This window comes from Bombus flavifrons, chromosome 11, assembly GCF_040668555.2.
Source record: "Bombus flavifrons isolate JBK064 chromosome 11, iyBomFlav1_principal, whole genome shotgun sequence".
NCBI lineage: Eukaryota > Metazoa > Arthropoda > Insecta > Hymenoptera > Apidae > Bombus > Bombus flavifrons.
The window spans coordinates 9,214,686-9,231,298 of NC_138452.1; the positions used below are offsets into that span (position 1 = coordinate 9,214,686).

The 16,613-nt window shown below is 30.9% G+C and overlaps 1 protein-coding gene across 10 annotated transcripts; it reads right to left on the reverse strand.

Moving 5' to 3' along the window:
* Positions 1 to 31: 31 nt before the first annotated feature.
* On the reverse strand, positions 32 to 16,025 carry Dap160 (dynamin associated protein 160). Of its 10 annotated transcripts, none has more exons than XM_069123358.1 (37): positions 15,699 to 16,025; positions 15,524 to 15,579; positions 15,150 to 15,303; positions 14,917 to 15,065; positions 14,611 to 14,838; positions 14,178 to 14,273; positions 13,388 to 13,477; positions 12,805 to 12,978; positions 12,641 to 12,664; positions 12,200 to 12,358; positions 11,755 to 12,112; positions 11,455 to 11,668; positions 11,211 to 11,362; positions 11,005 to 11,127; positions 10,786 to 10,924; positions 10,406 to 10,720; positions 9,949 to 10,320; positions 9,717 to 9,868; positions 9,434 to 9,635; positions 9,083 to 9,367; positions 8,837 to 8,947; positions 8,569 to 8,664; positions 8,144 to 8,281; positions 7,923 to 8,049; positions 7,674 to 7,838; positions 3,482 to 3,609; positions 3,297 to 3,403; positions 3,152 to 3,224; positions 2,883 to 3,089; positions 2,724 to 2,807; positions 2,485 to 2,640; positions 2,268 to 2,414; positions 1,961 to 2,201; positions 1,717 to 1,791; positions 1,414 to 1,488; positions 820 to 993; positions 32 to 739 (listed from the first exon to the last, which is right to left on the reverse strand). In XM_069123358.1, the coding sequence occupies exons 2-37, from the start codon at positions 15,543 to 15,545 to the stop codon at positions 588 to 590; spliced, it is 5,664 nt and encodes a 1,887-aa protein (XP_068979459.1). In that variant the 5' UTR covers positions 15,546 to 15,579; positions 15,699 to 16,025; the 3' UTR covers positions 32 to 587. The 10 variants fall into 10 exon arrangements, with proteins under 10 accessions (XP_068979459.1, XP_068979458.1, XP_068979463.1 ...); XM_069123357.1 differs by having other exon boundaries at positions 9,711 to 9,868; XM_069123362.1 differs by lacking the exon at positions 14,178 to 14,273 and having other exon boundaries at positions 9,711 to 9,868.
* Positions 16,026 to 16,613: the final 588 nt, after the last annotated feature.

Consider the following 16,613-nt stretch of genomic DNA (forward strand, 5'->3'; position numbering starts at 1 on the left):
TCTACTTTCTCATTGATGATCGCAATTATATAGTAAGCAATTAATATAATAAATTATTCCTAAATTATTTATTGCATACTTCGTTTATTTATATTAATGCCCTCCTAAATGCTTCATACTTTGTACAATGTGTTTAATACAAAAAACAAATGCTCTCTGGCTATATACTATCAATTTTACAATAACAATAATACTGTAGCGCTTCAAACGAATATAAATTATTAATTTCTAAGGAAGACTAAGAATTGACATGATTGGATGAACTTTATACAACATGGAAAGTAATATAAGTACTCGCTTTCTTATAAACTAATATCAGAATATCAATTCCATATGATGAAAAGGATGCATTGCAAAGAATGCATATATCATAAACTTTCTTAAAATACAATAAAATAAATATACAATAAAATATTAATTGTTTTGTGCCCTTATTGATCACTTATAACTACCAAACTACAATTACCAATTACATTAAGGCAAGAATTTGTTTTCTTATAATTAATGATATGGAAAATCTAGTCAGCAGTAACAATTTTTAGTTTTGTTATAGTCATTTACTTTTAAATATAAGTAATGTAATCCTTTTATCGATTACCAAAGAGTCGTAAATCCAACTTTAACACAACGATGCCTTTTTCGACTTCATGTAACTGAATACGTTTCTGTATTGGCCCACACGAATCTCTACTATCTCTCATTATGTCAGCAACTCTTATTTCTGCTCGGCCGAGGAATTCTGTGATAATATTTAAAATATTTTATTACTCTGAAATTCTTTTAATTATGTTTATATGAGAAGTATAGAATTAATTTTACCATCTGGACTATAATAGCCTTTATCGAAGACCGTGATACATAAAGTATCCTCAAGTAAATCCTTTACTTGAAACTGCATTGATGTATCCCATAAAGGGCAATCAGTTCCTGATATGACACCTGTTCTCTCTTCTTGTGAGCCCATACTCACTTTACAAAACGTATTGCACTTTCCTATAAAGTTTGATATCTTATTGTAATTGTTATAACATTAAAAAATTTAATTTTATATAGAATAGATTATAGTGCTCATACTATTAATAAAGCATAAATTGCAAGTGTAAATTGCAGTTGCATAGTTTTTGCAGCTAAGATGTAAGATAATAATATTATTAAGTTTAATGTTACTAGATAGCTAGATACTAACATCATCTACTACTGCAAAAAAAGGTCTCCCATACATGCGTTATATATTTAAGAAATGAAGAAGCAATAGAGATAGAAAAGAAAAATTTAAAAAAGTAAACAAAAGTCTAAAACATAGGATGTATGATTTTCAATTCTTTGTAATTTTCATTTTATTTGTGTTTATCTATAAGTCTGTCCATGTACCAAATCTCAAGGTAGAACTTCCATGCAAGCAGAAAATTTTACCTTTTTTCAACATAATTAAATCTTCAGCTTCCACAATTACTAATCGAAGTCTACCCTGGGGTGGTCTTCTGCGAACTACAATCATGCCAGATCTTTGTTAGTAAAATCGCATTGTATAGTTAGAGAGTGTAATTGCGATATGAATGACCCTCGATGGTTTTATTTCGTAGTGAAGCTTATTATGCTTCCTTTCATCGTACGCTTTTACAGAAAAATAAAAAATAACAACCAAGCAACCAAGCAACCAAGCAAAGCACATGCACGAAAAGGCAAACAACTTAAGCACACACAAGTTTAGCTTACCAGGTATTGTCTTTAAATTGAAACCTTCAAGCACTGTAACAAGAATTCTGCCACACGCTCCAAATTGCGCCTGCTCTGTTTACTCACACATATTATGCGTTATTATACGTTAAATTTATTGTATTCTTATACGTTGCATTATACTTATGAAAGTTACTATTACAATAACGATACAAAAATAAACACGGAGTATACTATAACTTAATAATAATATATAGCTAGATATAACGAAAGTATGACTTACTTGATCTTTGTCTTTGCAAACGTGTTTTTTCGTTCTCCATAAATTTCTTTCTTGCTTCTGTAATTCTTCTGATCCATAGTGAACATTCACTTGGAGACGGTGCTAATAATATTATTGGCTTTTTTTGGTCTTTTAGTCTCAATATTTTTGTTGAATTTTCTGAACCTTCACAGGAACCTAAACTAATATTACCATTCATTTCTGAATCACCCAGAAAAGATAATTCGTTTAAAAATATTGGCTGCAATAAATAAATATTTCCATTAGTACCGTTATACTGCTATTACAGTAATTTATTGTAAGATACCTTTCTATACATCTTGAATTTTTGATGTTCGTTTCTCTCAAATGAAAACTGTTGTCCACTGGATAAAGACTTCCTGCTGAGTACTGGTTGAGCAAACAGTAAAAAGTCGTTTGTGAGAAATCCAACAAGTTCTTTTCCACTTTTTGCCTAAGAGGCATTAAGGCATTATAAAGTTGTTATTACATGAAAGAAATGTGGTCTCTTAGATTTGACCTACCTTATGAAGTATACCAAAATGAAGAAGTTTTCGTGGACCTAAAGAATTGGTTAAAGAATTAAAGATAAGTTGTTCTTCAAGACCATCACATGCCACATGTGTTTGCAACCATTCTAATCTATCACTATTTTCTTTCTCTCTAACTCCTTCGTTTACCTACAGTAAAATAAATCAAATTAATATTAAAATGTTAATAATCCCTTTTTTTAACTGAAAAGTTGATATTTTAAAAATATTACCTGAGTACAAAATTCTTCTGCTTTAGCCAATGCTTCTTGGAGATATTGCCTATCAGGATGGTCAACTGGTGTGTGCTCTAAAATCTAAAATAATAATGGTAAATTGATGTAAAGATGTTTATACTTTTCTGAAATCAAGAATAGAAAGATGATAGATACTTTGCCAATAATAAGAGGATACTTTGTTATCCTTTGCATTGGTTTTATAAGGAAAGAGCTCAAAGGCATTCCTTTTGTACGTGGATCTTGCTGACAAATTTGAGCAACTTTGACAAATTCTGGCATAGTTTCAGTCAATCTCTGAAGATAGACAGCAGCGGATATTTGACAACTGCAGAATCTTATATATGCTGACATTCTAGGTATCTAAAATATACGAATATTAAACTATGATATAAAATTAATTACAAACAGTAAAAGAAATTTACATTTTCACATAGAATGTCTCCAATCATTCTTACAATCCCTCCTTCACTATTATCTCGTCGTATCCGTAATGTTCTGAAAAATATTTATTAAATAATTAACCGGTATTGTAAATGTTTTTTGAATTATATTTATATAAAACACTACCTTAAGAAATTATCGTTACACGCAATAATATCTCTCCAATTAACAAATATTTTATCTACTTCATCCACGGTTAAAACTAAACTTTCAATGAGAGGTTTCTCGAAAACCTATAAAAGAATTTTTACTTTTAAATAAATTTAAATATAACACATAGGAAATTATTTTATATAAAAATTGTTATATACCTCGTGAACAAGTCTCATGTCTTCTATATATGCTTGTTCAGTTGTGATAAGTTCTTTTATGTATTCTTGCCGTTTTCTTTCCATGGAATCCAATCCAGCCACTAGTAAGTTAGTTGTCATCTCATTAGCTACACATAAAATGTATGCAGAGGTTTTTCAGTCTCTTCTTATCTTTTTTTTAAATGTACTTTAGCTAAGTTTAGGTGACTTGCTCCAAATAATAAATGAAGTTTTCAACAAAATTATTACATACAATTTTGTAAGAATTAAATGTTTGAGAAATGAAACTTAAAAATCATAAGAAAATATTCTAAGTATTTATATTAGTCGTCGGGTTTCACTGAGTAATGGAGAATTGTTGTACTCAACAATACTTTACAACAGACAGATACTTTATTTCAATCAGCAGTTTTGTGAATACGTCTGTATATTATGTATGGATATGTGTACATATGTATAAGAACGGCGTGTATATGCATATGAGAAATTTCAAATATATCCACATGAAGTGTGAACAAAAACCTGTAGTAGATACAGAACGATTTAAACTTGTTCACACTCATACAGTGTCCTTCACTCAAAAGTATACCACACACAATTTGAGATTCATAATGAGATTCGACGATACAACAAACAATATGGATATTTTGCAAATAGTAACAACCTTAAGGATATAGCACTACACAAGTATTTTTTTCATCTAAGAATAACCAGTTGCATAACTTGCTTTACACATTGTCAACATGTTTTAGATAAAGATTACAAGATTATGGGCGCATCTAGAATATTTAATATTAAGCACACAATGTTTAGTTCCATGATCAGGCATATTTATACACTTTTTTTTTGCAAAGAGTTATATAGAACGTGTAAAAGGATTAATTAGTGTATAAATATGCTGATCTACTGTGCGCTTTTGCGGTGATTGGAAACTAGTTATTCCATCAAATTCCTGAATATTTCAATGGAATGAATATTAAATGTAATACAATACATTCAATGATTTCTTCTACTAATTATTTTGTATTACTTCGCAAAATTTGTATAAAATTTTAAACACTACAAAATTAGGAGTAATTAGAAGTAAAAATAGTAAATTATTTCAAAATAATAAAGCGACATTTAAGTATCTCAGCACAGAGATTCGTAAACTTATAAGCAATAAATATAAATAAAGAATAAGTAAATAACAATACATTTGTGAAATAACATTTAGGTACCCTATCCTTAAATAATCTAAACTATTATACTCAGGGGTAAATTGATGGAAAAACTGGTTTACGACAATATAACATTACTTAACAAATCATTCTCACCACTGGAGATAATATCTACCTAACTTTATGATTATTATTAATGATATTTTAATGATGATTTAGGCTCTATAATAAAAGGCTGTGAAGAAGGAGCACATCATCTTCCATTATGTTATCTGACAAAACTCAAAGCAGAAAACAAATAATAACTATACATATATAGAATAAATAAATAGGAACAACGGATTTGGTTAAAACTTATTGAATTCAAAAGAGAGCAATATTTTAATTCTCTTTGTAAACATTATGCACAGTATTACTACATCTCTTTCTGATTCCTATACTTACATATAAAATTTTGAATTTAAACAGAAGTTATAGACTGTGTAATTGTTCAAAAATTTCAAGACTATGTAAATATCTCCTATACATTGTAACAAACTCTTCACCCATGGTAAAGAAAAGGTTAAATGAAATATTTAACACTATGATTTAACAACTCCTTCTCCCTTTACATTGAAGACAAGCAGAAAAATAATATTCTGTTGCCCATATTGTTGCTCTAGGCCTCGGCGCAATATAACTGTACAAACCATCTGTATTGCACACCAAATAACGTACTAATGCTAATAGAAGAGAAGGGAACAGAGACAGGCAGCAGTTAAACATTTTAAAAAACTTCACTCTCAGGGACATTAATTATAAAGTTCTAATACTACTAATAGCACTTGTACATGTAACTTTTATTGATCTAACACTTTAAGCCCTTTAATTATTTAATAATGTTTCTATATTTTTATTTACACATAAAGCTGTTCAAATGTTAAATACATAGAGTAGTATGAATGTTTTACAGATAAATACTTCGATGTTTATTGTCTTTGCTTCTAGCAGAAAATTCTTCCGTTCTACTATAGCTATATCTTTGAATATAACCGCCTTTTTGTGGATTTTAAAAATTTTTCTTTTGGGCCAAAAGTGCTAGTATAAACAGAAAATACGTCTAATGTCCTCTAAAAATTAAACTTCTTAAATAAATATATGTTCCTCCCAATTTTTATTTGAGATATTAGATACTAATGGATTTTATTTCAAATGGTTAAAAAATCATATTCGATTTTTAAGCTCTGTCCTAAATTAAAGTAGAGGGTTGAGGTAGGATTTGGTGCACATGTCAGGTGGTTGTAATAACACGATATTAACTAGTTACTCAATATTTAGCGCTCTCCTTTATGAGTATATATATATATATATATATTATATATATAAATACTGCGCAATGGTAATTGCGTTTGTAAACCATACGTAGAGATTCAATAGTTTAAAGGATAATGGTCATTAAAACATATGGTAACAATTTGAACAATAATGAAAATAAAGGACCGAGTAGGACCCTGAACCAGAAGAAAAAGACTCGCAATAATTCGGAGTAATATAAAAACGAAGAACCAGCCCTGAGTCTGTCTTTCCCTTCTTTTGCTTTCATTTCTATGCTCATTGTCTCCACCGATGAGACTTGTTGGTTGTAACATGTCACGTTCAGTGTAGAGACTGCTATCATTCTTATTGCACTCGAGACGCTTTTATTTTAGCCTGCAATGCTGCGGTGCTGCTCTGCTATCCTTTATGCTGCATGTTAAGCAGAGGCGAAAGATAACAATTAGTAAAAAGGATTGCTTCCAAGTATTAATGACAGATATTCAAATTCCTTGAAGTAGCTATTTCGCTTTATGATACTACTATTGACATTATAATTCCACTCAAATACTTTATGAAGCAATAGCTTAAAGTAATAAAGCAAATTAACAAAGATTATATAGATGAATAAAATAATAATAAATAATAAAAATAAGTAAAATAAAAAATATGATTATAATGATTATTTATATTATAATGATAACGTTTATAATTTGATATAATATATGCTAAATAAAATGTTTTTCTTATCTAACTCTTTGATTACACTTAATGATACAATATTTCTAAAATAGGGATAAATTTAAAATTTTGTACTAAATATTAGATAATATTATATAATTTTCCTTTAATTGTATACATATATATAAAATCCTATAAATATTTTATTGAAACGAAGCAGCTACCTCAAACGGACAGACGGACGGACAGGCAGGCATGCAGGCAGACAGGCAGGCTGTATAATAGAGAAAGTACGCTTCTTTGATAACTGATTCCGCAAAAAACTACCCGTTATAAATAGACCAGAAATAAAATAACGATTATTGTAAAGTACCGCTATCTTTGATATACCGCTTTCCAAGCCAAAGTGCGGAATTTGAACGCAGCCATATCAGAGGAGGAAGCACACATAACATCCGTAGTGTATAATAGTGAAAGAAACACTGTTTCTGTATAATTTTTTATCATAAATTAGAATGTAACTATCTTATTTATGCCTGTAATCTATAGTTAATTTCAAATTAATTCTATAAGTTATTAGATAAATATTATATATATAAATGACTATAATATGTAAATAATAACGTATTTAAAAGCAGATTTTTATGATATTTTTAAAAATATAGAATTATACAGTATGAAAATATACATTATGTATAAGTAGGTGAAACAGTATTCAGGAAATTACTATTTTATGTGGTCCTACTAAACGACCGTCGCATTAATTTATAAATTGCGTTATTAAAATTTTGAAGACTGATACTGTCATAACATCGATTTATATCTTATAATGATAGATAAAATTTGAAACCTGACGGTCGTCCGTCTATCCGTGTATTATAAATTGCAAATATGGTATAGCAATTATATTTGTTTCATATCATTTCAAATTGTATTGCATTAGTAGGTTACAAAACTGTTTCAAAACTGCTCCTTATTAAACACTTATGATGGACATAAATTATATTTCAAATTCTATAAAAGAAATGTAAAACTTTGAAATAAAAAAGAATACTTACACATAGGAGATACATAATTACTAGGGAAAACGCCAGACATTCCGTTTAATTCGCCTTTCCACCATGCTGCTTCATCCTTTGCAAGTACGGATATAACGTCGCCTTTCTCGAAACTTAATTCATCCTCATTTTGAGCCTGATATGGGTACAATGCCATAACGCGTTCTATATTGGTAAAACATGTTACTGATATGTTCCTCATATTTAGTGCGTATAAAATGACATTACACAAAGTTAAAAACTACTCACCAACATTTGGATCTGTAGGAGAGTCTTGATATCCATGAGAAACAGGTGTACTTCGATTGCTACTACTGGTTAAAGGTTTAACATAAGAAGCTGGGAACCAACCAATTTGTCTTTTTTTACCACGTGCCTAAACAGTATAGCAAGAACACGAAATATAATACAATTATAAATAAAAAACATTATTTTATCATAGTAAATTTGGAAGGACTAATAAATTATACCTGTAATTCTCCTTCCCACCAGCCACTATCTGTCTTCTTACGAATCATTATTAATTGCCCCTTTTGTAAATCTAACTGCTCAGAACTAGTGGCTTGATAAGGTGCAATAACTTGTACAATTTCAGGTTTCCTTCCTCTCTGTTAACAAAGCCTTTGTGTTATAAAAATATACTATATATTCTACTCATATATATATGCTATAAATATTACAAATGTATATTATTATTTATAAAGCCATAATATATGTATATCAAGCACAAAATATAAGACAGTACTTAGCAGGTACATTTTTTAACAAATAAAGTACCTTATGATACTGCGATAACGGGACATCAGCAATAAAAAAAAAAACAATTAAATTTTATTAAATAACCAATATTAAATATTCCTAAATTACATATATGTCATAAGCACATATTAATTACCTGCTGTGCAGCCATTGCGGAAAAATCTGGCAATTCTGCTCTATCTTCCGCGGCTTGTCTTTCATCTTCAAGCTGCTCAGCAGTTTTCTCTGCTTGCTAAACATGGGATATATGTGCGTCTATCTTTATACCTTACAGGCTAATTATTAATGCGTACAAAATTAAATCTATAAAGCTTTTAAATACACAATAGCTTTTTACAATACAGAGGAAATATATTCTCAACATAGTTAGGAAGTAGAAACATTAAAATCAAAATATTACGAACCAATGTTGCCTGAGCAATTGAAGTAGCTGTTTCATGATTACTTGTGGTTGTGTCCTCAGTTGTTTCAGTAATCGCGATTGTTTCAGATACGTTAGTAGTTATAGAGGCACCCTGATTAATGTTATATATGTTAAAATTCTAAAATCTTGTTTTATTTCTTATGCATATCATCACATTGTATAGTAAAAGTTGAAATTAGTTACTGAAACTTCACTCAATAAAATGGAAGGAGAACCGCCATTTTACCTGATCTGGAGCATCGCATTTTTCTACATAATTGGCAGGAAAAATTCCATTCCTATCTCCTGTAGTGCCTGTCCACCAATCACCTTCCTTTTTAGTGACTAATATAACTTCTCCTTGGTTGAAAGTTAAGTCTCCAACCTCGGCGGAATCATATGGATATAAGGCTACGTAATATTCATTAAGTCCTTCAACTACTGCAGTTTGATTAGCAGAAATTTCCTTGACATATGATTTAGGGAACCAACCCTTAGCTCCATTACCAGATGTACCATACCACCAATCCCCCTAAAGTGTTAAAGAATGCATTAATGTAAATGTATATATACACTGTAAATATATCTTTATACTAACCTGTTGTTCATCTACTTTAATAATATCTCCTTTTTCGAAGAGAAGATGTTGCTCTATCGTAGGACGATAGTGATACAAAGTGGTTACTTGTATATCACAAACTACACCTAATCCAAGAGTAGGTATGATAGGTTCAACAGGAGGAGGCTCATCGCCGAGTGATCCGGCATCAGATACATTCTCAGGAACTTCAGCAATCCCTCTATATTAAATAAACATAATAGTAAATTATATATCTTTTTAGCAATTAACTATAATTTCAGTTTAATTAACTAACTCTAACGTTCTCTTCTCCACACTGTCTTGTTGTACGAAAGCATTATCATTTGCGCTGCCAACATCTATTGGTTCTACATAAGATTCCGGGAACCAACCAGTATGACCACGAATTTCGCCAGCCATCCATCCTGGTTCTGCGTTTTGAACAGGCGGTACCTGTTAGAAGAATAATTTAATTTTTATATTCTATGTTCTTCATATTGTTCTAATATACGAATATAGTTTTATAATAATACCAAGATAATATCACCAGGTTGAAACGATATTTCGTCTTGATTTCTAGCTACAAATTCGTATAAAGCTCTATATTTCATAACCCCTGGAGTAGTTTCTTCCACTGCATTAATTGTGGTGGCATCATTAACAGGCCATGCAGAATCGTTAACTGCCGCTGAAGTATCATTCCAACCACTATCACCCCATGCAGATGTTGTATAATCGGTACCAGCTCCAGTACCACCACTTGCTCTGAGTTCTAAAACTTTTAATTTTTTATCTTCGAAAGTTAAGTAAAGGTTCTTACAGTCAGCCACTAAAGTTTCCAGTTGCGTTTTAATATCTTGAAGCTGGCCATTATTATTTTCTATGTCAGCCATTTTAGCATCAATCTATTAATATTAATTTCATATTACAAAATTACAGCACTTTTAACATATTATATATTACACTGTATTTTGATATATTTAAGTATACCTGCTGTTGCAAATCAGCAATTTTATCCTTCATTTGTTTCAAAGTAATTTGCTTATTATCGAATGCCATTTTGATTGCTTCTTGGCCCGCCGACTCCATAGCTGTATTTAGCTTATTCTTTGCTTCGATTCGAGCTTTCTCTTGACTCAAAGCTAGTAATCTTTGGTTTTGTTCTCGAAGTTTATTCTTTAAGGCAGCCATCTCTTGTAACTGTGCATCACGTGTCGACCGCATTCCATCAATCGTCGTTTTTACTCCAGATACACCAACTCGAGTGTCACAGATTTTTTGAGATAGTTCTTTCACTTTATCGTTCTACGTTGTAACCAAAATATTATATAGGTACTAATTAGTTTATTAATAATCTCTTCAATACTTACAAGTGTTCCTAATTCGATAGTTAATGTTTGATTTCTTGCTTTCAATTTTAGTAAGACATCTTGTTCTTTTTGCCTCTGAGTTTGAAGCTCTTGTGATTTCTGTTTTTCCCATTCTAATTGTCGTTGTCTTTCCATTTCTCTGTTAAAAGAATAAATTTGCATTACTGGAAATTTTTAAGATCTTTATAGATGCAAATATTCATATAAAATTTCACTTACTTTCTTGCTGCTTCTCTTTGTTCTTGAGCTCGTTTTCGTTGTTCTTCCTTTTCCTGTTCAATCTCTTTCTGCCTTTGCATTTGTTTCTCAATCTCTGCTTGTCTTCGTCTTTCTTGTTCTAATCTGTATAATATTTGTTCTCAGTCAATATAAAACACTTTAATACAAACGTTCGCCTATCCAATCTTCAGGAAACATTTGTTTACCTAATTTTCTCTTGTTTCTCAGCCTCTTCCCTTTCTTTTCGTTCACGTTCTTCTTGTTCTTTACGTTGAATTTCTAATAAAGCCTTGCGTCTACGTTCTAGCTCCGCTTGTCCTTTCTCAAAGTTTTCTTTACGTTTGTCTTCAAAAGAGGTCTGTAAGAAAAACAATTGTAATATATAATACATATTATTATACATAATTATGAAATTATTTAAACATAGATATACAAAAAAAGTGAACTTACTTGCGGCATACCAGCCGATGGATCTACGTTTTCCGTTCCAGTTTGTGAAAGTGTTAAACTACTTTGTCGTTGACGTCTGAATGCAGGTGGTATAAGTTCAATTGGTAAGGTGGTAGGTATCTTTTCACCAAGCTTAGCTATATCACATAAATGCATTGCTAATACAAATTCGTCGCAACTCAAACGACCATCCGAATCCATGTCCGCTAACGCCCTAGTGACAGATTTACATTCTATAGAAATGTTAAGAATTATCCTTTCGATTGTTATTGTTTAATATTTGCTGCTATATTATTATACCATATCTGTGCCAACACTTGTTGAGGTAATTGTGACTGCACCATAATATTTCTGGCCTGAGGGCCAGATAGAAATCCAGATCGCGCCCTGTCCCAGGTATTAAATAATTGAGTATATTTCAATTTTGTTTGATGAGGTACAGCCCATTCCACAGATTGCGGAGAACCTACTGAATGCTGACTATGTTGTGAATCAACCGAACCCACCCTATCTATACTTGGTGGACGTGCAGTTGTGCTTAATGGTGTACTTGTAGATACTGGTGTTTGAGCAATTACACCATTCACTAACGTACTTGCTGTGGTTGCTGATACTAGAGGTAAACCTACAACTGGAGGAGTCGATACTACACCAGTTCCTGAAAGAAAATGTAGCAAATAATGAATCATATCATGTAATAATAAAACAAGATACTTTATGATTACAAAACTTAAATTATATATACCAGTGGACATTGGTGCAATAGATGGTACCATAGTAGAACCACCTGCAATCATACTAGTACAAGATAATGGTTGCATAGGCATTGCTTGTGCCATACCAAAAGCAGCCATTGGTGTTGGAGTTGTATTTAAAGGTGCAATTGGTGCTGCTGCAGACATCCCTGCTTGAAAAAAAAGCATGTTTATTAATTATATGTTATCTGCTCCTGTGTGATATTAAAAATACTATTCGATTAATGATTTAGTTAATAATGTTAAATTACTAATTATCATAGTTTATTATCTACAGTAGTGCAGTATTTCTTATATTAGATTCTTAGCTTAAGGTATAGGAAAATCAAGATTTAAGAATACCATAAAAGAATATTTAAGTTACATTATTTATTAGTTAAATTAAGTAAAAATAACAACTATGTCTTTCTACAGAATTTAATAAAGTATACCTGAAAACTCAAGATCAAGTAAATCTGTAAAAAAAGGAATAAAACATCATTCACAAATCAATAAATTTTCTGATTCAAATATATCACTGGAAACCAAAAATCTAAATAAATATTAAAGAAATAATGAAGAAATAGAGCGTGGACGAAAGAATATATGGTTTTACCCATGGTAGATGTAGTCATTGGTTGTACAGATTGAACAACAGGAGGAACAATAGCCGTTGCAGAAACAGGTGGAACTTTGACTGGTGAAATCCCAGTAGCAACAGGACTATTAGGAAATGAAGGCGGTGCTGGCTTCGGTGGTGGACCACTAGTAGCAGGTGAAAAATTTGCCCCTAAAATACATAATTACATTTTTAAAAACAATCTCATTAAAGAATTACTTTAAATAAGATGTATAAAATAAAAACATGATATAACAGCAAAGCAAAGCAATAGCAAAGTAATTGAAAAATAAAATAATATAAATTACAGCTGCAACAACTGGAAAGATTAGTAATAAAGGCAAAATTAATTCATAATTATGTGCATTTTATACTAAAATGTATGTATTTGATGCTATTGGATGATCTTTTATTAAAGTAAAGTGTTTATTGCAATAATATATAATGCAAAAAGGAATCATTTCTTTATATTAAAATTTAATTCTAAAGATATGGGAAACTATCTAGATTTACATGCAATTTTATCTTTTAAATAAATGGATAAACTACTTCTCAAATCTCCTTTGCACTTTGAACATACCAATATTTGAGGGTGGTGTAGGTCTTTGAGAAGGACCACCACTAGGAGTGGTGGTAGTGGTAGTGGTAGTACTTGTAGAAGGCACGATTCCTTTTTTTTTGCAGCACAAATATTATATTATTGTATACAGAGTTGCATAAGTGGGCAGTTATATATATATAAAAGATATTTATAGAGAGGAAAAAATAATAGAGTAGAATATGTATATGCATAATCAGTAAACAAAGCCATTGCAACATTGATTATACATATAATGTCACATATAATATACATACTGTATTGTGTGTTTTTATAATGAAATAAAAATATAGACATAGACATGAAGCATAAAAGTATATCTTTTGAAGATAAGTGTTTGTGTTGTCTTTTAGTGATATGTAATTGTGTAAAATACAATGTAATACCATTTTGATAATGATATTGTACACATTATTATATATGTTAATATTAAATAATATGTATTATTTACCGTACAAAGTTAATTATATTTTATGTTCTTAAAATGATACCAATGACATATAATATTTTTACAAGTTAGATCTAATAAAATATAAATAATTATTTAGAATATAGCGAGTTCTTTCATGCAAAAATGAGTCTTTGCATTCAAAATATTAATGCATATACAACAGCACATCATAACATTATATTATTGATAATATCAAGAAAAAGGAAAAAATATGCCTTAAAGAAAAATCATAATATTTTTACAAAACTTGAAAGAAAGGTACGAACTAGAAGAAAATTCAGACATAATCATTCATGTAAACATCCACTTCTTATAACATACCCACAGAGGGTGGTGCAGGTCGAGCAGGTGGCTTTGACGCTGTGTGAGTTGTGGCATGTGTAGTGGCAGCCACATTCTGTCTACTTTGTCGTGATGCTGTGTAGTATGATGCATAAGTATAATAATGCTACATAATGTTGTTTGTTACATAAAATGTATCTTTTTTCTTATTTTTTTGGATCTATAATATCTATAGTAAACAATGATAGTAATTGAAATAGACTCTAATTCTTAATAATGGAATATTTTGCTGTTATGATATACATCAATCATAAATTCAACTGAAAGATGATTTGTATTTGTTGTGAAATAGAATTCTTAGCAGTAGTGTAAGAGTTTTGATGAATACTATGAAAATTTATATTTCTTTCACCATATGTACTCATTTATATATGTTTTAGATACTTGAACATAAAATTTTTAGAGTAATCACCTGGTAAGGTCATTGGTGAAACAGGCCTAATAGCATGTCCTGGTAATGGTCCATTTACAGGTGGTGGTCCAATAAGTGGACGTGGAACAGATCCAGTCATAGGCATCCCACTAATTAAAGGCTGTACTGGAACTTGCGGTGGAGCAGATAAATTTACTAATGAAGCAACATTATTCTGTGGTAGAATATTAGCAGCTCCGTTTGTTAAGTTCGTGACATTACTATCACCTAAATATTATCAAACATTAGAGTTCAGGACTCATGATTGAAGTAATCTTGATTAGATACTACCTTTATCATACTTACTGGCAGATAGTGACTTCAAACTCTGTATTAAAGCTGAAGGCAAGGCTTTAGGAATTTCAAAACCACGTAACTTTAAATTAATTAATTTACATGCAATACTAAATTCATTTATGTCCATTTTTCCATCTGCATCTGTATCTGATAAAGCCCTATATAATCATGTTTTTATGATATGTATGATAATTTCTGAAGATATTAAATATTAGAGTGATATAATAATAAAATGTTAATACCATATTTGTCCAAGGATGACAGGTGGAAGCTGTGATTTAAGTAAAAATTCTTTTGCTTGCTCTCCAGTAACAACTCCATTGATTGGTTTTAAAGAATCAAACTGCTCTCTATATCTTGCACGTTCTCTGGGTTGGATTACCCAAGGATCCATACCTGAAAGAATTGCCATCTCCTTTTTTATCTTATAATATTCAAGTAAACGACTTCTTTTGAATGAAAGTAAAAGTATTTGTGAAATGGTCTAATATTCAATCAATAATATCTACAAAATCAGAAATTTCAGTTCTCTCCTTAATTCAGTTACTGTCAACATGACAACTAAATAGGAGCATGCCTGTCACTAGGCTTGGAAACAAAGAAACAATTGACTTACCCGGAGTTTGAGGGGTGGCCATCTCTGTTCACCCGTAGGTGACCACCGAATCAAATCTGTAATTAAAGAAATATATAACTTTTATAAAAATTATTGTAGAAATCGATGAGAGAAATTTGTGATTTCAAGGTTAGGTCATGATGACCGAACTAAGCGAAAGTGACTCGCTATGTACCTCACGAAAGAAGAATTGTCGAAACGCTATAAATTTAGCGTAGATTCAATCACGAACAAACCCAATTAACTGAATACTACGAGTTCATGAACTTGAAGATTGATCGAGACCCTAATGCACACGTATAAGAGCAAGATTTTTTCTCACGCCAGTTACACAAACATACAACAGTGAACTACTTTCTTTGGCTATGAGACCTCTTTTACAATTTTACTAAAAGAAGTTCATGATTGCATGTCGCGACGTTAGCGATCCTTTAGTAAGAAACAGAATCAGACAGATTTCTTCACTATACCGACAGTACGCGGGTCGGCCCACACTACTGACGTACATACGTCACTTTCACGACCTCGGTTATTTCCGTAAATCTTCGGGAGGAATCGATAGCTCACCCGAAACCGCCTCGTTCATTTTCGGCAGAAATCGCTATTTCCGCAACCCTTAGTTCGAACGTTCAAATTTCCTGCACTTCATTCAATAGAAGAAATTCTTTAACACGTATATCATATTTATTCGTGATACAATGTTTGATTAATCCTATAATTTAATATGTAAATATTGGTGTCGATATAATGAAGTATCGTATTTCCTCGAAATTTACTCCATTAATCTGGTCGACCTTGTTAAACACATATGCCAGAAAGAAGACTTCACAATTGAAATTAAACAATAGATTCAGCTAATAGAATAATAAGGTAGTAATCTAATATTTTACGAATAAGTTCAGGTCAAAAATGGTTAAGTAGAAAATTCTACACGATGGTTCAGATGTTATTACACTGCATCAAACGATCAATATATTGTTTACTCGTTTAAAAATATAATCTTACATCGTTACACTCGAGACCGGAAATATGAATAACCTATTAATTACCATCAACTACTTATTTTAAACAGGTATAGAATCAATTGGTC